We start from the raw sequence: 24,723 nt of genomic DNA, 5'->3' as shown, positions 1-24,723 counted from the left end.
GTCATTTTGCAGGGCTCTGGCAGTGCTCCTCCTGTCCCTCCTTGCACAAAGGCGGAGGTAGCGGTCCTGCTGCTGGGTTGTTGCCCTCCTACGGCCTCCTCCACGTCTCCTGATGTACTGGCCTGTCTCCTGGTAGCGCCTCCATGCTCTGGACACTACGCTGACAGACACAGCAAACCTTCTTGCCACAGCTCGCATTGATGTGCCATCCTGGATAAGCTGCACTACCTGAGCCACTTGTGTGGGTTGCAGACTCCGTCTCATGCTACCACTAGAGTGAAAGCACCGGCAGCATTCAAAAGTGACCAAAACATCAGCCAGGAAGCATAGGAACTGAGAAGTGGTCAGGTCACCACCTGCAGAACCACTCCTTTATTGGGGTGTCTTGCTAATTGCCTATAATTTCCACCTGTTGTCTATCCCATTTGCACAACAGCATGTGAAATTGATTGTCACTCAGTGTTGCTTCCTAAGTGGACAGTTTGATTTCACAGAAGTGTGATTGACTTGGAGTTACATTGTGTTGTTTAAGTGTTCCCTTTATTTTTTTGAGCAGTGTATATACAGTACTTATTTCGTTTTTTTTCAGTAGTATGATTGAGTGGTGAAAATTATTAGTGCCCCCCATTTTTGACCGTGGTATCTTATGTGCCTCCCCTATATATTGTTTCTAGAGTTGCCACTGAGAGGAGGACTACAACTCCCAGCGTGTCCAGGCGGTTATTATGTTACATCAGAGCCAGAGGACAACTCAGAGACAACTTCCAAGGTTTCTTAGGCTCACCAGTTTTCAGCTGCTAAACTCTGCCCCTCCTGCACTGATCATACAGTATGACAGTGACATCATCACAGGTCATCAGCACTTCTCAACTGCTGAGCTTCGGCCCCTCCTGCACTGATCACATGACAGTGATGTCACTGCAGGTCCCTCAGCTCTTGCCCTGTAGCAGACAATTTTTTGAGGTCCCAGAAAGAGGACATGTCTGGGATAAGAGGACGTATGGTCACCTTGTGTATGCAGTGATGGGCAGAATTACACGTCCCACTTTATTAGAAGGACACGGCAGGATAAACAGGAAGTCCCAGCAACTGCATAGAGAAAGTTAGAGGGCTATGTAAGGTGGGGCAGCCCACTCACCACCAAGTCAGAAAAGTGCCTGCTACATGGGGTAACAGAAAACATTTAGCAATGTTTGACACTTGCGATGCTGCTTAGGAATCTGCACCTTAGATGAGAAATCATATGGCTGGACAACTGCCTTAAAGGGTGTTCTACCATCCCAATCAGTGTTGAGTGAATTGCCGTGAAGCCGAATTTTCTCGTGCTTCATGGCAGCGAATAGATTTTTACCTGAAATAGTGTAAAAAACAAAAAAAACATACCTCATCCATTTGGACCTGTCATTGCATCTGCTACTTTCAAAGAAATGCATTTCCACGAAGAGAATTTTTTTGTAAAATTCGGCAAAGCAGCCGAATCAAATTTTGGACTCCTTCGCTCATCTCTAAGCACGATCATGCCGAATTGTGCCACTTTTGAAAAATCGTTAAAGGGGTTTTGCAGCTTTTTCTTACTGATGATCTATCCAGTGATACTAGTCCTGATGTCACGGGGCCTGCAGGAAACAACGAGAAGGCCGCGGTGCTACTGCCAGCACCTAGGGGCGGACTGGTCATAGACCTTACAGGGAAATTTCCTGGTGGGCCAATGCCCAGGGAGGCCACACGAGCCCTCCTCACAGCCATCAGGTACACATCAGGTACACAACAATCTGATGCTCTCAGCATTAATTAATGTAGGAGCATTAAGTATTTTTGCACCTGGCCGGTGGTCACACTCCTGAATTCAACTGCATCACTGTCCTCAGAACAGTGATACAGTTAAATACTGTGACTAGGTGGCAGTATTTTGTGCTGCACTTTTGTATTTGGTTCTGCCCCGTTTATTTCTGTTGTCCCTGTCTACTCATGTTGTCCAGCCTTCTGTCAATTTGGACCTACCATCAACTTGTGGCCACTTTTCTTTTCTTTTTTCCAGGGCCACATTAAGTTCCTAGTCCGCCCCTGCCAGTGCCGTTGCCTTCTCAAACAGCTGATCGGCAGGGATCCCGGGTGTCGGACCCCTGCCGATCAGATGCTGATGGAGGATAGATCACCAGTAAGAAAACGCTACAGAACCCCTTTAATCTTTGCTAATAGTAATAATTAACAAAATAGATGGTTACAAAGAAATTTATACCAAAAATGGTGCAGTCTTCCTGTGAGCATGCACACTTCTCTGCTGATTCAGTATAGCAGCTCACTTTCTTTACCTGTGCAGTGAGGTGACGCATGCATGATCTCACCATCCTCTTCCCTTTATAAGTAGTACAGCACAAGTATAGCCTGATCAAAATTTTGTTTCCTCATGGCACCTTGAGACCATTCTGGAGAACTCATTCCTCCAACTGCAGGTGGCCCTGGCACAGACATGACAAAGGGGGAGGGGAATATGGAGACAGTGGGGCACCAGTAGATCCTCTGCTTGACAGCAAACTTGAGCTACTGTTCTTTATTACTACTGATAAAGAACAGTGATGGCCTAATGTTGGTGGCTTATCAGTGGGTGTACAAACTTGTAAACCCTCACTATTTACCGGTACTCCATTTATCAGTATTAGGTTACGCTCCAGTAAACACCAAGGCCCCTAGACCCAGCCGCTTGTCCCTGCATGCAGCTGTGCTTGGTAGTGCAGTTTATCCCTATTTAAGTGGATGCAGCAAAGCTGCAGTATCAGGTCCTGACCCCATCGGCCATCTATGCTAGGCCTTCAATGTTTTTTCAGTATAATTGCCTTTAATAGGTTATGAATAAACCCTGCAGAGCCACTGTTTTGTCATACAAAATGTTCAGGGGCATCAGTTATCACATGATTTTTCAGATATTGAGTACAGTTATCCCTAAGGTGAATAATACATAGAATGATAATTTATTCAGTATCCCAGAATATGGTACTTGCAAATTGTTTCTTGTTGTATACAATTATTGGATGTGTTATATAACCCAGTATAGCTCTGTATAGATAAGTCAGGGTTAACAATCCTGACTTTCCCCTTGTAGGAAACTAGGTGATTGACTTAGGTCCGCCTCTAGTTTAGTGAGTGACTCTAGTGCTAGCTGATGATGTGAGAGGAGCTACATGAAGAAAGCCATCTCTACAGTACCCCAGAAAGAAAAGAGAGAACCAAGACAGTCCAGAATATGCATGGCCAAGCATTTGAATCAGTCAGTAAGGTGTTTAGACTTTACTGCAGTGAGAGGGACATTGCACTGGCCCAATCACCAATCAGAAAATAAAGACTTGTGGTTAATAAAAAAAAGTGCAAAAAGTACAGAGATGAATGTATTATTTTGCATGTCATGTTACACCCACCCAATATAAAGCATAAAATATAAAGTAGACTTTGTGATCACAGTGAAAGTATTTTTTACTGAAATATATAGCCCTTTAATTTATTGTTATATATTTAAATAGGTCGACAGACATTATTACATACAAATGAAAAAATAGAGATTACAGCAGAATACAGGAGATTTCTGACCCATCACTTTAGATGTACGGTATATACAGGGCGAGTCAAAAGTCTAGAACCACCTAAATAAAATTGATCTCAATAGTACTATTTTGTATTAGACCATATGGTGTGTACATATATATTTCTGGTTCCTTAAAATAATAAGCAAATATAAATGATGCTGGTGTAGTCAGAATTGATTCGTTGCTTGTAGTCACTGTTTCCGACTTCATACATACAACAGAACTCAAATGCTTTCTTCCTACAATACCCGTACAGGCGATTTGCCCTTATCCACCCACATATAAAATGTAGAATTTTAAAACTTTGGCAAAGGTATCAATATAGAGGATTTTTTCCCCTCGTTCTGCAAAATAACAGACTAAAGATCACTAACTTGAATAAACAGGTAACAATAAAAGCTAATCATCCGATCACAAATCCTAAAGGAATAAACTAGAACACTGTATTCCTGACCGTAACCAAGCCGCAGAGGAATATAAGAGTGCAGAAGTGGTCACCAATATCTTGTGCTTTATAAAAATTCTTCATTTTTAGAATGAGAAAATAAGGCATAGTGCATTTGCAGAACCTCCCATCCCGTCATTTAGAAGGCATTGACCGCTATATCCTGTTACATTCCAAGATGCACTGAGGAATGGCCTCTGTCTTCAGTAGCTCCATAGATAACTTCTCCAGCAGCTGTGACTGGAGACATCTTTGGTATATTCATATATTTCAGTTCATATACATATTTATATATTCTTTGGAAGACGTTAAATAGCATCTGGTTAAAGTCCAAGTAACCCATTGAATCCCTTCAAAGGCTGTCTTTCTGAAGTTCACTGTCCACCTTCTTCTTTTGTCTCTCCATCACAGCCTCCAGCTCTGTGATCTTTTTAGAGTCCTGGAAAAATGAATCAGAAAATAATCAAATTTCTGTTCTTGGAGTTAACCACTTAAGGACCGGGCCATTTTTCACCTTTAAGGACCAGACAGATTTTTGCAAATGTGTCGCTTTATGTGGTAATAATTTTAGAACGCTTTTACTTATCCAAGCCATTCTGAGATTGTTTTCTTGTGACACATTGTACTTCATGATAGTCATAAATTTGAGGCAATATATATTTCACCTTTATTTATGAAAAAATCCCAAATTTACAGAAAATTTTGAAAGATCCTCAATTTTCAAAATTTCAATTTCTCTGATACCTCATAAAATATTTATTACCTAACATTCCCCATATGTCTACTTTATGTTGGCATAATTTTGTAAATGTCATTTTATTTTTTTTGGAATGTTAGAATTTTCTTATGTAGGGGCTCATTTTTTGCGGGATGAGGTGACGGTTTTATTGGTACCAAATAGTTAGACATACGCCTTTTTGATCACTTGGTGTTGCACATTTTGTGATGTAAGGTGACAAAAATGGCTTTTTTTTTACATATTATTTTTTTTTTTATGGTGTTTATCGGACGGGGAGGATGATGTGATATATTTATAGAGCCGGTCGTTATAGATGCGGCGATACCTAATATGTGTGTTTTTTCTTTTTTTTTTCAATTTTTTATTATAAAATCTGGGGAAAGGGGCGTTTTTTTCTTTTTTTACTTGAAACTTAATTTTTTTTAAATTAAAAACACTTTAACATTTTTTTTTTTTTTAACTTTATTTCTGTCCTACTCTGGGACTTCAACTTTTGGGGGTCTGATCCCTTCTGCAATGCATTACAATACATCTGTATTGTAATGCATTGCCTGTTAGTGTATTACACTGAGTAATACATTAACAGGTTGCCTAGGAGACCCAGCCTGAGACTGGATCTCCTCGGCACGGCATCGGGCTGCCTGGTCACGCATCGGGTCCCCGCCACAGCAGCGCGGGGACCCGATGGGCTCCCTCACCCGCAGCAAAACCCTTCTATGTCGCGGTCAGCGCGGATCGCGGCATAGAGGGGGTTACAGCGATGCTGGCGGATATAGCAGTGGCCCAGCTTTCAGCGACTGCCGGGACCCTGCAGTGACAGGGCGGGCACAGCTCCTTCACCCGCCCGATCAGCTCGCCATGCATGTATAGTGGAATGCGTTCTGGCACAGCTTCCCCCGCCGTACAGGTACGGCGTTTTGCGTTAAATGGTTAAATGGGTTGTGCAAGAATGGCAAACCCCCCACCACTTGGCTGGACCTGTAAAAGGAAGATTACTTTTCTGCTTCCCGATGTTGACTCCCCACTTTTTCTCCTCTAGGCGTGTAATGCTTCGCTGGTCTCACTCACTGTAAACATCAGGTTTGACATCACTTGCAGCCAATCACTGGCTGCGGTGGTGATCTTCTACCCTTACGTCATGACAAAAAATCACATGACACAAGGGGATCTGGTCTCTGCCGCAGCCAGTAATTGGCTGCAGCAATGTGAAACCGGATGTTTACAGTGAGGGAGACCAGAAGAGCATCGCAGGACTAGAAAAAAAGGAGCTGGAAGCCAGCGCCAGGAGAAGGAAGCAGGTAAGCAATCTTACCAACCCTCACCCCCCCATTACACCACACCTTTAAGGCCTCTTTCCCACGAGCGTGTCCGGATAAGGTCCGGATGCGTTGCGGCAAACCCACGCGAGTAGGTACGCAATTGCAGTCAGTTTTGACTGCGATTGCGTTCCGTTGTTTAGTTTTTATCGCGCGGGTGCAATGTGTTTTGCACGCGCGTGATAAAAAACTGAATGTGGTACCCAGACCCGAACTTCTTCACAGATGTTCAGGTTTGGGTTCAAGGTTGTGTAGATTGTATTATTTCCCCTTATAACATGGTTATAAGGGAAAATAATAGCATTCTGAATACAGAATGCATAGTACAATAGGGCTGGAGGGGTTAAAAAAAGAAATAATAATTTAACTCAGCTTAATCCACTTGTTTGCGGAGCCGGCATCTCTTCTGTCTTCTTTCTTCAGGACCTGGGTAAAGGACCTGTGGTGACGTCACTGCGCTCATCAAATGGTCTATCACATGATCCATCACCATGGTGATGGATCATGTGACGGACCATGTGATGAGCGTAGTGACGTCATCAAAAGGTCCTATTCCTCAAAGAAGAAGACAGAAGAGATGCCGGCTGCGCGAACAAGTGGATTAAGGTGAGTTAAATTTTTTTAGTTATTTTTTTAACCCCTCCAGCCCTATTGTACTATGCATTCTGTATTCAGAATGCTATTATTTTTCCTTATAACCATGTTATAAGGGGAAATAATAATGATCGGGTCCCCATCCCGATCGTCACCTAGCAACCGTGCGTGAAAATCGCACCGCATCCGCACTTGCTTGCGGATGCTTGCGATTTTCACGCACCCCTATTCACTTCTAAGGGGCCTGCGTTGCGGGAAAAATGCACAAAATAGAGCTTGTTGCGATTTTCACGCAACACACAAGTGATACGTGAAAATCACCGCTCATGTGCACAGCCCCATAGAAATGAATGGGTCCGGATTCAGTGCGGGTGCAATGCGTTCAACTCGCAGGATCCGTCCTGCCGCTAGTGACCGTGTGCCCCCTGACTGCTGCTCCATCCCCCATGACTATAATGGGGGCGGGAGCGAAGTTCCGGCGGAGGCACGGCAGCGCACGGTGAGAGGCTGCCGGAATAAAACTACGACATGTCCTACATTTATTCCGGCAGCCTCTCGCCGTGTGCTGCCGTGCCTCCGCCAGAACTCCGCCCCGCCCCCATTATAGTCAATGGGGACGGAGCAGCAGTCCGGGGGCACACGGTCACTAGCGGCAGGACGGATCCGACAGGCTGTTCACCCAACGGAACAGCCTGCTGGAGGTCCGTGCCGCTAGTGTGAAAGTAGCCTAAACTTGCAAACTAACAGTTTCCTCCATCGTACTCCATGCAGGGCCGGATTAAGAGCATCATGGGCCTGGTGCTGAGGATTTTGCTGGGCCTTTTTATGGAACTGCACTCAGTGTCTTAATTACATATATATTTTATCGATACCATTAAAGTATTTTGTTCCTGCAACTACCCCTTCATTTGGCGTCTATCTTGGCAACTTGGAGGGGGACCACGGGAGGGGGACCCTGAGGGTGGGGGCACCCTCAGGGCACTATAGTGTCAGGAAAACCGCTTTGTTTTCCTGACACTATAGTGATCATTTAACATGACTATGAAGATTACTGTTTTCTAGCTGCTGTGGACTGTGGACAACAGCAGCTAGAAACAGTAATTTTCATAGAGCTGTGTTATGATTTATGGACACAGCACTCAGCATGCTTAGCCAGTCAGATAGAAGGCTGGCTAAGCATGCTGAGAGCTGTGTCTAAATAACATAACACATTAAAGGGATTCTGTCACCAGGTTTGACCCCTGTCAGCTAAACATATGCTGATGTTCAGGGCGTCTTCACGATTCCTAATGTGGGCTTATAAATGTCATCTGTGGGCTTATTTAGCTAAAAAACAGCTTTTACTAACCTGTCAGTCAAACAAATAAGGTGCCCAAGGGGATGTTAATGAATGCAAGGTGTCGGCCGCACCCGCCGCCGTTCATGCCCAGCGCCGCCTTTCCGGACTTCTGCGCCGCCTCCTAATCCTCTGTGCCGCCTCTCGCTCTCCCTCCCTCCCCCCTCCTCCTGCTGTAAGATCTTGCGCATACAGGGGTTGAGCGAAGTGCCGGCGCATGCGCACTTCGCTGTAAGAAGCCAAATGGAGAAGTCTGCACGGGCGCATCAGGCAGAGCCCTGTGCGCAAGCGCGAGATCTTACAGCAGAAGGAGGGGGGAGTGAGGGAGAGCGAGAGGCGGCACAGAGGATTAGGAGGCGGTGCAGAAGTCCGGAAAGGCGGCACTGGGCACGAACGGCGGTGGGTGCGGCGGGTATCTTGCATTCATTAACATCCCCTTGGGCACCTTATTTGTTTGACTGACAGGTTAGTAAAAGCTGTTTTTTAGCTAAATAAGCCCACAGATGACATTTATAAGCCCACATTAGGAATCGTGAAGACGCCCTGAACATCAGCATATTTTTAGCTGACAGGGGTCAAACCTGGTGACAGAATCCCTTTAAAGAAATTACTGTTTCTAGCTGCTGTGGACTAGCAGCTAGAAACAGTAATTTCTTTAATGTGTTATGTTATTTAGACTGAGCTCTCAGCATGCTTAGCCAGTCAGTAATTTCCATAGTGCTGTTATGATTTATGGACACAGCTCTCAGCATGCTTAGCCAGCCTTCTATCTGGCTGTGCTTCTTGAGAGTCACAGTCCACAGGCTCAGAAACAGCCAGATAGAAGGCTGGCTAAGCATGCTGAGAGCTGTGTCCATAAATCAGAACAGCACTATGATTGCCCTCCCTTCCAACTGGATGAGTTTATCTGATACCTGCCCTGCTCCAGAAGCTCCTGCTGTCTCACGGGCTGGTGTGGCTGAGCGCTGTGGGCCGTGTGCTGGTCGAAACTGCTGAGTAGGTTGTACACAGCGCAGCGTGCAGGAGGGATAACCGCGGGCGCACTGAGGTCATATCCGGCGGGCCGGCATTACAGGAACCGCACCAGCTGCTCTGACGTCCTGCCGCCGGATATCCTGTGACGTATATCCGGCGGCAGGACGTCAGAGCAGCTGGTGCTGTTCCTGTAATGCCGCGGCCCGCCGGATATGACCTCAGTAGTGATAGGAAGTTCGGATCTTTCAGATGAATCGGTTCATTTGAATCAGCTCATTCAAATGAACCGATTCATGAATCGGATCTTCGGTTCACTTGCTGAGTCACTGACTGCTGAGCTGACTCGCAAGTGAACTGAAGACTCTAGGTGCCGGTGCGCATGCGCAGATGCTATCCATTCGATTCACTTGCTGCTGCTGACTCAGTCGGCTCTTCAGCTCTCTAATGAGTGAGTCAGGATCAGGAAGAGTGATTGATTATAGTGATAGTGAAGGGAAGCTGAGGCTGACACCGGACAGGAGTACTCAGGACAGGAGTCAGGAGCTGTCACTGTGGCGTGCATTGTTGTCTGTTGTGCATTGTTACCCACAGTGACAACAGTCTGACACTGACAGTAGTACAACGAACCAAGTGAAGTGAAATGTGAATGCACGCACAGGGAAAACTATGTGCTGAATTGATAACAGTATTACAGTAACACAGTCACTGGCTGATAATAAAATAGTCCCCACAGTCCCCACTTAACGGAATCCATAAAGGAGATGTGAACCCACCCTTAGTTATATAGCTACTGAATGAGATGCCTTTAACATATTTATCTCCTGAGAAGCCAATTTGATCCTAAAGGGTTAATTCAACCTGTAATCTAAACTCTGTGTCATCTGTCACTTCTCTTATCTCTCTGCTCCTGTCAAAGGCGTACATAGAAATCACTGGGCCCCATAGCAAGAATCTAAATTGGGCCCCCATTCCCCTTTTATAGCCCCTCCCACTACCCATTCCAGGCCTCTCTCTTTGTTCCATGAACTATGTTCGCTGCTGTTTTATAATTTATGCCATCAGGGCCGGATTGGGATTACAAAACAGGCCTGGCACACAAAAGAGGCATAATAGATACAGTGTGTACAGATGTATAGTGTATACAGCAGTGTACTGATATGTGAGGTACGAGGTATAATATATGCAGTGTGTTCAGGTATATAGTATATACAGCAGTGTACTGATATATGAGGTATAAATTACAGCTCATACCTTACATATCAATCCAATGCTGTATATACAATATACCTGTACACACCATCTATTATACCTCGTACCTAACATATCAGTACACTGCTGTATATACAATATATCTATACACACTGCATATATTATACCTTGTACCTCACATATCAGTACACTGCAATATATATTATATATCTGTACATATTGCATCTATAATACTGTTTAATATATGCAGAGTGTGTGTGTGTGCATATATATATATATATATATATATATATATGTGAGGCATACAAGGTATAATACTGTAGATGCAGTGTTTATAGAAATATGTGGTCAGTTATACATTATAGTCACTGTGTGTGTGAAGTACATGAGGTTGTGGTCACTGTACCTGTCTGAAGTATTATACATGAGTGAGCAATGAGTAAAAACAGGACATGGAGGGGGGGTAAATGATGAAAAGTGGAGGACCTCCTCTTACCACTCCATTCCAGTCTGTATGGATCAATGCAGAGCTGATTGTGAACTAATACTTGCTGTTAGGGGTTGAAGGACCTGTGATGATGTCATCACAGGTCCTGGCAGATGTACCTTTGAAACCTAGGAACTACACCATTTTTGGTGCAGTTCCTTTGCTAGATTCTGCAGGACCTGTGATGCTGAAGATGATGTCATCACAGGTCCTAGCAGATGCACTGTTCTAACCTGGGAACTACACTTTACACTGTGCAGTTCCCTTACAGGACCTGTGAAGTGCTTGCCTTGCCTCAGCTCTGATTGGTTGGTGGGCGGGGAGGGGAGGGGCTGGCAGAAGCAGCTTCCACTCTAGGATCATATTACGCTCCTCCCGAGTCCCGCCCTCAGGCTCCCTGCTGCCAGCATGAGGTGAGCGTCTCTGCATTGTCTGTGCTCTATGTGACGCTGCGCTGTGTACAACAGAGGACTTTTAACCCTCCCGACGGCCTTTTGGCTGGCAGATGGGCCTATTTTATGGTAGGGGCCTGGAGCTGCAGCTCCATCAGCCCCTACGTTAATCCGGCCCTGACTCCATGTGTACTTTAGCAAATATAGGGGAGCTGATTTACTAATCAAAGTGCACTAGAATTCTGCAACAGTTTGCATCAAAAAACTGTCATATATTTGCTTGTCTAAAAATGCTCCGAATTTATCACAGTGGCTGGTGCCAAAAAGTAGTAAATTTTGGCACATGCCATTTTAGTTGTCTAGGCTACAGTATATTGTCTAACCATTAGACAGGATTAGTAAATCTGTCCCAATGTTTAATGATTGATCCTGTGGAAACGAAATGACTCTAAATAGTCTTGATGTAAAAATATTGCACAGTTTTGTGTATGCAGCTTCTATACAGACTACAAACAAGCCCTGTGTTGGCCAAGTGCTAGCACCATTGAACTGGTTCATGACGACATATGTACTTCAAATATTTTTAGGAGTATGTGTGTTTGGTCTCATACCTCAAGAAGAGCCTTCTGCACCATGACCTGGCTGTATACTCTAGCGCCTTCGTCAGGGCTCACAGATTTCAACTCTTCTTTTCTGAGAGAAAACAGCTGGGCGCCATTTAAGACACCGAGGGATGTTACAGTCCTAAAACAGCAAAAGAAATAGTCATTATTAGTATAACGGTGCTTTTACATGTAGGTATTTGCTGATGGTTGATGGTGTTTTTAGGTTTTTTTTTTTTGCATCTGTTTTTTTTGGTGCCTTTTTTTGTGGTAGAAACGCCAAATCCAAATGGTAGCTGAAGGTCTGTGAGAAATATGAAACACAGGACACCAGTATTTTTCTAGTGTTTTTGTTAATTAGGTGGCACAGCATGATGTAGCTCTTGCCATTTTTTTCTGGTGTTTTTCAGGCATTGCTTCTCTATAGGGGAAATTTTGCCATAAAAAATGTCAGTCAGCAAAAACACTGCGCAAAAAATACTCAAAATTTTTTCGCAAAAACAGCGGCTAAAAACACAGGTGGCCAAAAAGAAATTCATGTGCTTTATCTGGTGTAAAAAATGCAAGACAAAATGAATGTGTGTAAGGCCACTAAAGATTTTGCAGTAAATCTAGAAATGTATTACATGGTTCATATCAATGGGCACCATGGAATAATACATTTGAATCCACCCACATCTTCACTAAATGCAGGGGTTTTATCAGCCGGATCCATGACAACCATCTGGTCATCCTTTTAGTGTTTGGCTGTTGCAAAATCTCAAGATCAAAAATGCCACTGCATGTAGATGCAGATAAGAAACTATTAGGTGGTTGGAAATGCTCAGAAAGACAGTCAGATATACAGTATAAGATAAATTTGACACATTGCTGTAGACCACGGATATTGAGGTACACCACATGCTATAACAGTACTGAAGAATTATTTCTCAAGAAATACTGTAGAGAGCACAGGCTGAGGTCAACCTACCTAATATTCCTAGTGAGAACTTTTGAACAATAAATGCTTAAAATACAGGTTTATTTCATGCCAAGTCCAAGCACCTAAACAACTAAACAAGCCTAAACAAATTGGCTCAGGGAAAGACCTAAAGTGAAGACTCACATTGAGTTAAAGCCTTTGGCCTGGAGCCAAGCGGAGACCTCTGAGGAACTAGATTCATCAGTTAGTGGAATGGAGGTATCTGACATCTTGTGGATATTTAGGTTCTTCTGTGGTGCTGTTCGGCCATTTGCCAGCCTGATCAGTAATTCTTCATTCATACTGTTTATTCGGTCAAATTTTTCTGACAAAACAAAAAATTCAGTTGGATTTGTTGGAATCAGATTGCTTGGTAAAATTGCACTATTACCCCCCACTATGCAGTATTGGACATTACACCCAAGTCACTTTCACATGGATGAGACAACAGTGGACAATTAATTTCAATGGACACTGTCCATTAATGGTCCTCCTATGATGATCATGAATAATTAGATGTGTCTATACATCTCCTGAGTCTGCCAATGAAAATCCAGTCTTTAGAAACAAACATCTTGGTTATCATAATTTCTGAATGTAAAGTTACAATTTCTACCTTGTTGGACAATAGTCTGTTGTGGATATTGACTATCTACTGTGTCCCATTGTCCTGGCATGACAAGACTTGATTTTGATGGCTTTTTGGGAGGTGTTGGTGGTTGTGACTTCTGTAAGAAATGGTGAAAGGATTAATTAATAGAACGTTTTCCAACTGAATGTCCTTGAATGCTGCATCGCATATGACACTAATGCTTCACATACACATAAGATAAATGTCAGATTTGACCATTTTGGACAACCGTTGTTTGAGAATTATATGTGAACCATTATTTGCAAGGGCCCATGGCAGAATTTTGTCTGTCAAAACTGTCAGGTTGGATTTCTTGGCTGTCCGCTGAAACTACAAGTAACCTTCCTGACACCAAATCAGAATAACTCCCTGGATCAATGACTCTTCTCCAGAATTCTAGTAACTATAACCTGTAATATTATTACTCTCCAAAAATACATCCAGGCTCCTCTTTTACCCTTTTAGTGAATTTACCATCACAATGTCCTCTGCAAGACAGTTCCATAGTCTCACTGCTCGTACAGTAAAGAATCCTCTTCTATGTTGATGGAGAAACCTGCTTTCCTCTAGATGTAGAGAAAGTCCCCTTATCATTGTCACAGTCCTGGGTATGAATAGATCATGGGAGAGAACTCTGTATTATTAGGTCTCCCCTCTACTGTCTTTTATCTAAGCTAAGTAACTTTACTACAGCCGATTATTTGCCAATATGCGCAAGGCCACTCTATCTCCATGATCTGCCAATTTTGTCTGGCATGTTGTACAGACAATGTGCTGGCTGATCACAATCTTAGGCGTATGGCAAGGAATGACACAGGATCACAACCCTATTTCACATCTCCAGTTTGGAGAACCTCCAGGAATTTTCAGATACATACTGTACATATTAATATTAGCAGCTCCCTTGAAGATTTAAACTTCTTCTTTACAAGGAATCACAGCTAAGGCAGTAACCCGTCAGAGGGTAGATATACTCTGGTGGTATGAATCCAAATGAGCCTTTATTATAAGCACTAAAATTACCCACTAAATTTTAGTGCTTATAATAAAGGCTATGTTTTAAATTGGGGTGGTACTCTGTGAATAATTACTTCTTCACAAGATTATTATTTTTTTTTTTTAAGTGAGCATACCTTTACCGGGCTCCCGGGTGGGACTCCATTTTGTTTTGCTCTGTTAAGTTCCTCTGCTGTTACTGGGGCAAGTATATTATAAGGTACATAACCAGACTGTCCAAAGCGATTCTGCACCTTCCACCACTTCTTGGAGTCATCCAAAACCTAAAAGGTTTAAAAATGAGACATTCTTAGGATGTACAGTGCCTTGATACTTAACATAGTGAACATGAAAGTGATGTCCTCCATACATTCAATGCTGATTCTTTAAAAAAAACTAAAAACTTTATAAGGATCCCTTATATTTGAATATCTGTACTACCCATAGACTAGTGAGACAGCATTCATGCTTGACTGGAGTTCCATTTAAACAGGGAGGCATGGGACACTGTTCTGGTGAATGGTATGGGGTCCCAGCAGTTATCACCTATCATGGGTGATAACTTAGTATTATATGAATGCCCCTTTAACATACAAGATTGTAGGTCAAAAGGGACATCTTGGGCTGCCATGCAATAGACTGTGAGAATGTAAGCCTAATGTAGTGCCAGGGGACAGACTAGTGGCATAGACATATTACATACCTCCAGTGTTTCTCCTTGTAACACTGACAACTCGCTGCTGTTTCTGGCAACAAAATCGTACGTGCAGCTCACACACTTGCTGTCTGTCTCTTGGTGGCTGCAAAATAAAATTGAAAAAATGTAGTTTGTGTAACATGCTCTGCTTTCTTTGTGCAATGCATCAATCCCTGTGTAATGCAAAAAAGTTGGAATGACGTGCTCTTTCTTTGCAAAAGACTTCATACAATGCGCTGGATTGACCACACACTGGGAAAGACTTTTCCATTTTTAGACTTCATTCAAAAGCCTCTTGCACACGAGCATGTGCTGCCTGTGCCCGTGCTGCACCGACCGTGGGCCAGCCGCATGCGGATCGCGACCCTATTCACTTGAATGGTGTCCTCGATCCGTCCGTTCCACAAAAAGATAGGACAAGTTCTATCTTTTTGCGGAACGGTAGCACTGAACGGAACCCCACGAGAGCACTCCATAGTGCTTCCGTTCCGTGATTCCGTTCCGTACCGCATCTCCGGATTTGCGGACCCATTCAACGGACCCGCCGTATGTGGGCCACAATACGGCCACGGGCAGCACACGGTCGTGTGCAAGAGGCCTAACAGAAATGTTCAGTTGTTTGATTCTTTAGTGCAGTGATCTCTATAAATTAGGTTTCAGGTACACAATTAAAAGGGTTGCCCACTTTCTGGTTACTGTTGGCCAATGTGTTTGTAAGATGATTATATGGCACTTACTAATAGATCTTTTATTTTTTTTTATTCTGCACCATTTTCTATATTTCGTAAGATATGCCCCCTTGTTTGCCAAGTATTTTGTGCTGTCCACACAGAGGTCATGTCTATAAGATGGCCGCTGATGGAGGGTCATGTGACCAGGCAAATCGCCTCCATGTGATGTCTCCTCCATTCAAATACACAGCACCTGCCATCTGCACTTACTGTTGGGAGTTTAGTGCAGGTACAGTGTGTTTGAATGGAATGCAAGACCCACATGACCCTCCATTAGTGGCTATCTTATAGACATGACCTCTGTGTGGACCACACAGAAGATTTGCCTGACCATGGGGCATGGCTTATGAAATATAGAAAACAGCACAGAATATCAACAAAGGCTGTATTTGTAAGTGCCATATAGTCATCTTATACACACACTGGTCACAAGTAGCCAGAAAGTGGCCAACCCCTTTAAGCAAGCGGCACACATAGCCCCTATAACCCTATATTACAAAGCTGCAGCACTCCATGTACTGTTATATGGTGTATCCAATGGCACAGATATACAGGGGAAGTTATCACAACTGGGCCTGAGGGGGCCCGAAGGCCAGATAAGAAGACCCTAGTATTAAAGATGCCACATGGTAGATGGTGTTGGGCAGTGTTACAGATGGGTGCCTCTGCGTTGCATCCAGTTGAGCATGTCATTATTAGCAGAAATTCTGTATGAAATTGATGCACACAGAGGTACAGTCCACAGATTTCTCTGGTCATTATATTTCAATAATTTTAATTTTATATTTGCATATAACATGGGTATATACCCGTGATGGTTAACCTCCGTTACAATAATACAACCACATGCATCCGTCATGAACGGATCCGGTTGTATTATGTCTTCTATAGCCATGACGGATCCGTCTTGAACATCATTGAAAGTACTGACGGATCCGTTTTCTATTGTGCCAGAATGTGTCAGAAAAAACGTCTTGCTCCACACCACATGGCGGACAGAAAAACTATGCAGGCAGCGTTTTGGTGTCCGCCTCCAGAGCGGAATGGAGACTGATCGGAGGCAAACTGATGCATTCTAAGCGGATCCTTTTCCATTCAGAATGCATTAGGACAAAACTGATCCGTTTTGGACCGCTTGTGAGAGCCCTGAACGGATCTCACAAACAGAAAGCCAAAACGCCAGTGTGAAAGTAGCCTTAAACGTATATGAAGAAAGGATAATAATTACATAGTAATAAATGCCAGCAATTATATGAAAGCACATACCCATTCAGAGTTGGGGGAGGTAACGGTTGATTAACTTGAGGAGCTGATTGCTAGGGAAAGACACATGGAAAATAAAAAATAACTAAAATGTACTGATTAGCAGAGTACATAAAAATCTATCTATAACGAGGTGAAAATACATTACATGCTGTAGTGTTATGCAATTTAGCTTAAAGAGGCTTTCCTTGGTTCAATACGGATGGCCTATACTTACGATAGGTCATCAATATCTGATTGGTGGGGGTCTAACTCCTGGCATCCCTGTCGATCAGCTGTTTGAAGAGGCCGCAGTGCTCCGGTGAGTGTTGCAGCCTCTTCACACCATACCAAGCACAGAGCTGTACATTGTATAGTGGCTGTGTTCGGTATTGCAGCAAAGGCCCTTTCACTTAAATGGGACTGAGCTGGACATAGGCCATGTGACGATGAACTTGACATCACTGGTCTAGGAAGAGACCACAGTGTTTTACTTTAAAGGGGTTATCCAATACTATAAACTGCCCCCCCATATGCCAGGTCCCTCACAAGGAAAATACTTACCCCGCTCCCTGCGCTGTTCCTGGTCCCCACACCGCTGCTGCTGCTTCTCCCCGTGTGCGGATGAAAACATCCAGTATCGGGGGCGGGGGGGGGGGGGGAGCAGCCAATGGCAAGCGGGACGGGGACGAGCAAATTGCGGATCCATAAAACACGGATAACGGCCGTACATGGCTGGCGCTATATAAAGAATGCCCATTCTTGTCTGCGATTGCGAGAAGAATAGGACATTCTCTATATTTTTTGCGGGGCCGCGGAACAGAACAACACACAGTGTGCTGTCCACATCTTTTGTGGCCCCATTTATACGGTTGTGTGAATGCACCGTTATTGTGTCCTGTATGCCTCTGCAGCCAATCACAGGCCTCTGAGGCCTTGGGCTGTATACCGCTGAGGCCAACATTACATAACTGGCTGGGGCCCAGGTAAGGAGTAGTGGCACTGGATCGGATGAGGCTCAGAAGGAGCATTTAAGTGTTTTTATTATGTTATCAGCTTGGACAACCCCTTTAAGCTGAGCTGAAATGCCCAACAAAAATGGTACTTTTTCTGGGAAGAAAGAGGCTTTTTTTCTATTCTTAGACAATACCTTCACCTTTGAGACATAAGACAAAAACACATACATCAGAAGTAGAAGAGCTCCAAACTAGGAATCAGGAGAGAAAATGGAGTGCATGAAAAATGTAACATTGTATGTTTCATGTGCAAACTACTAACCTGTAACCTTAATTCTTCATGGCGATGCTGGAGCTCAACAGGATCTTCCCAGGGTATTCCATCACTGTTAGTGGGCACCCATCCATCCCTAAATGTGGGAATGTATGGCTCCCAATAGTCCCGCGGGAATTCCAGTCTTAATATAAAAAGGATATTCAGTAAATGCATAACAGTTAAACAATATTCTGCACATTCATGTCGGTTGGATGATTGACAGTTGCTCCTTTGCACTGGGCATTGGTAACAGTATGTGATTTTAATTTTGCAGTCTGTATTCTGGCTGTAAGGAACATCTTGCAAAGTCTCAGCATTTTTGCTCTATATATTTGTATAATGCAAGCCAGCCTTGTTTTTAAGACCAAAGAAAATCTCTCACGATATAAAAATAATACCAGTAAATGTTCTCTTCTGTCAAGTTGGGTAGAAAAACAGCAACCGTTACAGCTCCCACTAAGCTTGACTCCTGAACGGATTGCATATCTGCCTAGTGAGCTAGTGATATATCCTCTTGTGTTCTTGGAGGGTATTGCTTTTTCTTGTGGAGGGAGGCAGTGCTGGCATAGGGAGTCTTATAGGCAATGCAATGCTCCCTGGGAAGATGGATGTGCAGATTACTTCACTTCCAAGGGAAAGAAAGCCGTCTCTGAAGTGCCACCTAATGGAGGTAGCTGCCCTATAGTCCATGTCTCTTAACAGACCCTGCAATAGCTGCCTGCAGTTGGGTCTCATTTTCCTTTTGGAGAAGGCTCTTGGTTGACTGATATCTTTAGTTATGTTTCAAGACTTGTGAATAGGTCAGACATTGGCGATAGGGCAGCTACTCCTCTTGTGTTGCTATATCACTAGGCATCATAATAATATTACAGGCTATAGCTACTAGAGATGGGTTGTTGATCCAGGGAGTTATTCTGATTGTCCGATTGGGAAAGAATTTTTTCCCCCTTAAGTGGGGAAAATTGGCTTCTACCTCACAGAGTTTATTTTTTGCCTTCCTCTGGATCAACTTGCAGGAGAACAGGCTGAACTGGATGGACAAATGTCTTTTTTCGGCCTTATGTACTATGTTACTATCATTGTCATTTGGGCACGGACATAACTTTTGAAAGTGTTGAGGTAGCGGTCACACTTGGACCTGGTGGTGCCCAAAAGGCCCCTCTGTCTCTTGAATACCAGCACTTGATCAGTACTATAAATGACACATCATAGTTGTGTTGCCTACACCTCCGATGATTTAGGATTAAGGGCAGAAACCTCCTGAGAAAGCTGTAATGGTGCCATATTGGTCAATACACAGCTTTAACAGGAACAGAATCAATAGCGTTCGGCATTTGTAACGAACCTTTTTATTTCAGAGTAATTCTATCAAAAATGTCTCATCTTTCCCAGAGATCCTCTTGATAAGGGCCCATTCACATGACCGTATTTTTGCTCTGCACCTCAATGGGTCCGCAGTGTGTTGTCCTCAGCCGTATGTCCATTCCGCAGTCCCCCAAAAAAGATAGAACCTGTCCTATTCTTGTCTGTTTTTCGGACAAGAATAGGCATTGTTACACTGAGTCTGAAAAAAACGGATGCAACATGGAAGCCATCCATACTTTTTGTGGACTGCGAATTACGATCATGTGAATGCACCCTTAGGCATAGGACTATAGGACAGGATATGTTCTATCTTTTTTGTGGGTCTGCAGAACAGACATATGGATGCGGACACGGTGCTATGTCCGCATTTTTTGCAACCCCATTAATGGGCCTGCATCCAATCCCCAAAAAATGCAGATCGGATGCAGACCAAAAATACAGTCATTTGAATGGGGCCTAATGAACAAGATAAACCTGTGGCAGGGATGTGCAGTATATCTCTTCATACCGTGGTTTGGTCCAGTTTGGTCCCAAAGAATTCCATAATTCCAGCTCTGTGTCATCTAAGCACTCATTCAGCATACCAACAGCTTCTTTGGTTAGCAATGGACTTTTGATATCAGCAGCCATGTCTCCGGAACTCTCCACCAGCTGATTTCATGAAAAGACAAGTTAACATTTTCATGTCCTACAACCAATTAGTGGCACTTTAGTGCCCCAAAATCACTAAACCTCACAATTCTACTCCTATAGGCCTGGTAATATTATACTGTATTTCCCTTCATATCACTATAGCAGCCACTATGGAGCACACTTCCATTTTTTATTTCCCGTAGTATGCACTAAATAATTATATTATTTTATGTTGACATTTATTTTGAGTGTGCGCTTTTTGCCTTCCCCTGGAACCTTCCAGTCTGTTTCTAGGGCACGTGCTCTCTTCCCAGCTCTTAAATAGCCAGCATGCATGCACCCTAGTTGCCCCCAGCCAATGGAATATACACTGAACAAAAATATAAACGCAACACTTTCGGTTTTGCTCCCATTTTGCATGAGCTGAATTCAAAGATCTGAAACATTTTCTACATACACAAAAGACCCATTACTCTCAAATATTGTTCACGACAGCGTGTTCCAGCTCCTGCCAATATTCTGCAACTTCGCACAGCTGTTGAAGAGGAGTGGACCGACATTCCACATGCCACAATCAACAACCTGATCAACTCTATGTGTTGCACTGCGTGAGGCAAATGGTGGCCACACCAGATACTGACTGGTTTTCTTCTGAACCCCCCCCCCCCTAGTAAGGCAAAAATGTGCACATTTCAGAGTGGCTCCCTCAAACATTGCGACATCTGTGGCATTATGCTGTGTGATCAAACTGCACATTTCAGAGTGGACTTTTATTGTGGGCAGTCTAAGGCACACCTGTGCAATATTCATGCTGTCTAATCAGCACCTTGATATGCCACACCTGTGAGGTGGGATGGATTATCTCGGCAAAGGAGAAGTGCTCACTAACACAGATTTTGACAGATTTGTGAACAATATTTGAGAGTAATGGGTCTTTTGTGTATGTAGAAAATGTTTCAGAAATGAGTTCAGCTCATGCAAAATAGGAGCAAAACCAAAAGTGTTGCGTTTATATTTTTGGTCAGTGTATTTAAGACGCCTTCCTGAGCCAATGGAGTATATTTAAGGTGCCTACCTCAGGTATTCTAGTCCTAGTGAATGTGTGTTTATCTTTATATGACTGTCCATGTACTGTTACCATCCCTGATCCTCCACTGCCTGTCCTGATCTCTGTCTGTTTATCGTATTGACCATTAGCTGCCTGTCCAGACCTCAGACTTGGTTTACGGATATGCACAAACTGTGCCTGGCCTGACTTTGGACTGTTTCTTGACTACGACTACTACCTGACCCATTGGTGCTTCACACCGGTGTCTCTTACCCCCCTGATTCAGTTGCCAACTACACCAGGACTATTCCAAGAGGTAGTGGCCTGATGGCTCCCCTGCATCGAAGACCAGATCCTGGGAAAGAGGTTAAGGGGAGAAAACCAGGGGACCACCAGGACAGCACTGTCAGGAATAGCCCAAAGTCAGATCGGCTAGTTGGCACAGTGGGTCTACCCGCACTGTCCATTACAGTAAGCTTGGGACTCCTTGGTGATGTAGGAAGCATTGAGGTCAGACACAAGTCCTGCTAGTGCTGCAACTTTTCTGTTACATTGGTGGAGCCCTAAAGTTCCAAAAGGTAATCTACACTTTAAATGCTACATGTCACTAAACTGTCACATTACAGTCATACAAGCAAGCACTTGTTGAATAAAGAAGAACTACTAATAGATAAAACTTACAGTTTTAAGTGGTCCGAATAAGAAGTGAGTAAGCTCAACCGAACTGGGATTCATGATGTTATTCCTAAGCCTTGCCTATGTAGAGAAACAGATGGAAACATGATATGGAGACCTACTTTTTGTAGTATGGTTTAATTCACTTTTTGCATTTATCACATACCAGTAGACAGAAGCTGTATTTGAATTTCTGTGCAGCTTCTTCATATTCTTCCATTTTGGGAGGTTTGGCTCGGAGAGTAAGCAATCCCTCTGCACAAAAATATAAATGTGATGTAAGAACATTACTCTCCAGGTACATGAATGTTAGGACAGTTACAGGGCTTAATCATCACTGCCTGTTCTGTTTTTTCTGCTTTCTGCTTTTAGAGCTTGTCGCCTTTTTTGACAGAAGACACACATATAAGAAAAGTCTGGTTTTAAAACAACCAGGGTGAGAGCCTGCGCTGATTGCGGTGTAGTCAAGACACAAGCACTGATATAAAGTTGTATGGATTGGTACCTTGTAGAAGACCGATGTATGCGTGGAAGATTCTCCTTGTTATCGCAGGGAAGCTGGTGTCTGGATGGCTTCTGGTTCAACCTTCTAGCGTGAGTGGTGCTCCGGCCAGCAGCAAATCACTCGTGCGAGGGAACCACCAGTTTAAAGTCCGGGAACTTCGTCGTGTGACGTCACCGCACTCTGTATGGATGCCTTCAGGGGACAAAAAACTATCCGACGCGTTTCTGAGCCAGTCGGGCTCCTTCGTCAGGTACCAATCCATACAACTTTATATCAGTGCTTGTGTCTTTAAGCCCTTGACTACACCACAATCAGCGCAGGCTCTCACCCTCGTTGTTTCAAAACCAGACTTTTCTTATATATGTGTGTTCAGATTTCACCAGTCTAAACAGCAGACTGTGTCTGGGGACCTAGCAGCGATTCCCTCACGGGTGAGGAGTGTCAAGTGGCCACGGTAGTGCGGGTGGGCAGATACATTTTTTGACAGAAGGTTCCTCAGAAAAATGCTGATCACATGTCATCCCCCAGCTGGGACTCACAGTGATCAGCTATAATATGTGGTGTAACTCAGCAGCAAGTGTTCAGTTCCCTTGCAGCACCGCCACAGGTTAAATTAAGCATCGCCCATTGAAGTTAATGGGGTATTCCGGTTGTTTCAAGTTATTCCCTTCCACAGGATAGGGGGTAACTATTAGATCGCTGGGGGTTCTACTGTTGGGACCCCCACTGATAACGAGAACAGGGGCCCAGTACCCCCTGCAGTCCCTCTGAAATAGTCGCATATGCACACAGCCCCTCCCTTCACTTCTATGGGATTTCCGGAGATAGCTGAGTACAGGGCCCGGCTATCTGTGGAACTGTCATAGAATTGAATGGAGCAACCAGACACATGTGTGCGACTGGCAGCTCCATTCATTTCGGGGGGCTGCAGAGGGTATGGGCCCCCCGTTCTTGTGATTGGTGGGGGTCCCAGTGGTAGGACCCCCGCCCTGTGGATAAGGGATGACTTGAGACAACTGGAATACCCCTTTAATAGGCATTCTGTATAATGCATGGTAGTGTCAGGGAGAGGGAAAGGGAGAAGTGCTCTTTGTAGCCGATCTCCACTCAGGCAAATAGATGGGGCTCCTGAAAGGAAGACCCCATTCATTAGCTTAGAAACCGAAACCCATATTTAAAGGGGTTTTGCCTTCACATACAATGGGGGCATATCGCTAGGATATGCCCCCATTGTCTGATAAGTGCAGGTCCCACCTTTGACTGACCACATTGCTTATATATATATATTTTTTTTACGTTCAGCTCTCTACTTAGTACCAAGAAGACCCCATTTTATGCATTTTAGGCATAATAAAAGCTGGAGGACCCCATTAATGTCACAACAACATTGGAAGGTATTCTATCAAGCAGGCACATAAGACACTACATCCTTCTTTTCTTAGTGTTTCTTAGCGTTTACCTCCGGCTTCTGGTTTCTTGTTCCTTCTCGACTTTTTTCTTTGATTTAGGACTTTGAATGCTTCTGCTGACTTCTGAAGGTTTGCCATAAAGAGCTCAATGTCATCAAAGCAATGATTCAGTACGTCCTGTGCAACACACAAACAAACCTCTGTAAAACAGTGTAAAGGTATAACACAGAGCAATAATTCATATATAGTAAATCACAGCCAATAAAATCTCATTTTACGAAAATAAAAGCATGCTGTACAAATACAGTACTGGGGCAAAAGAAATGTGAATGTTACATATGATGTGTCCCAACCCAGCACCAATCTCTGCAAACTAATGACATTGAATATCTTCTAGCTGCACGGGACTTCTTCTTCTGTCACACTGTCTGATCCCACAGCTCAGCTTTAGTTGAACGGTTTTCCATAATTTAAAGGGACACTTCTATCAAAACATTTTTTTATTACATATTAATAACCTATACATGACTATTCTAAGTAATTTAGCAAAAAGCAACAAACATAAATAAATGAATAGATGACTTTCTGGATATGACTTTTTGAAGTCATTCCACGTATTCTACTTCCTGTCCTTTTCAATCAACCCATTGCTGCGACCCGATAGTGACCTAGTTAGAACATACTGATAATTGCAATGCTGTTCTGTGGACATCTTTATTTAGGCCTATCAAGCTGCTTAGGCGAGGTGCTGAATCTCCTTAAAGGAAACTTGTCATCAATTTTATGCTGACCCAACTGAGGGCAGCATAAAATAGTGACAGACATGTTGATTTCAGCGGTGTGTCACTCAGCTAAAAGTAAGTGGTTGCCGAGAACCAGCATCAT

At 43.7% G+C, this 24,723-nt stretch overlaps 1 protein-coding gene across 1 annotated transcript in view; it reads right to left on the bottom strand.

Annotated features, from left to right (window-relative positions):
* Positions 1 to 3,464: 3,464 nt before the first annotated feature.
* The window catches only part of EPS8L1 (EPS8 like 1), a 132,153-nt gene continuing 110,894 nt past the window's right edge, over positions 3,465 to 24,723 (bottom strand). The window contains exons 11-22 of the mRNA XM_040432560.1: positions 23,889 to 24,015; positions 22,091 to 22,179; positions 21,931 to 22,005; positions 20,077 to 20,219; positions 18,210 to 18,345; positions 16,956 to 17,005; positions 14,965 to 15,061; positions 14,399 to 14,545; positions 13,251 to 13,362; positions 12,779 to 12,959; positions 11,683 to 11,815; positions 3,465 to 4,462 (exon numbers count right to left, since the gene is read on the bottom strand). Coding sequence (XP_040288494.1) covers positions 4,376 to 4,462; positions 11,683 to 11,815; positions 12,779 to 12,959; positions 13,251 to 13,362; positions 14,399 to 14,545; positions 14,965 to 15,061; positions 16,956 to 17,005; positions 18,210 to 18,345; positions 20,077 to 20,219; positions 21,931 to 22,005; positions 22,091 to 22,179; positions 23,889 to 24,015 — 1,377 coding nt within the window. The 3' untranslated portion in view covers positions 3,465 to 4,375. The remainder of the gene's footprint in view (positions 4,463 to 11,682; positions 11,816 to 12,778; positions 12,960 to 13,250; positions 13,363 to 14,398; positions 14,546 to 14,964; positions 15,062 to 16,955; positions 17,006 to 18,209; positions 18,346 to 20,076; positions 20,220 to 21,930; positions 22,006 to 22,090; positions 22,180 to 23,888; positions 24,016 to 24,723) is intronic.

This window comes from Bufo bufo, chromosome 1 (assembly GCF_905171765.1).
Source record: "Bufo bufo chromosome 1, aBufBuf1.1, whole genome shotgun sequence".
Lineage (NCBI taxonomy): Eukaryota > Metazoa > Chordata > Amphibia > Anura > Bufonidae > Bufo > Bufo bufo.
This window is presented reverse-complemented; position numbering and strand designations above follow the sequence as displayed.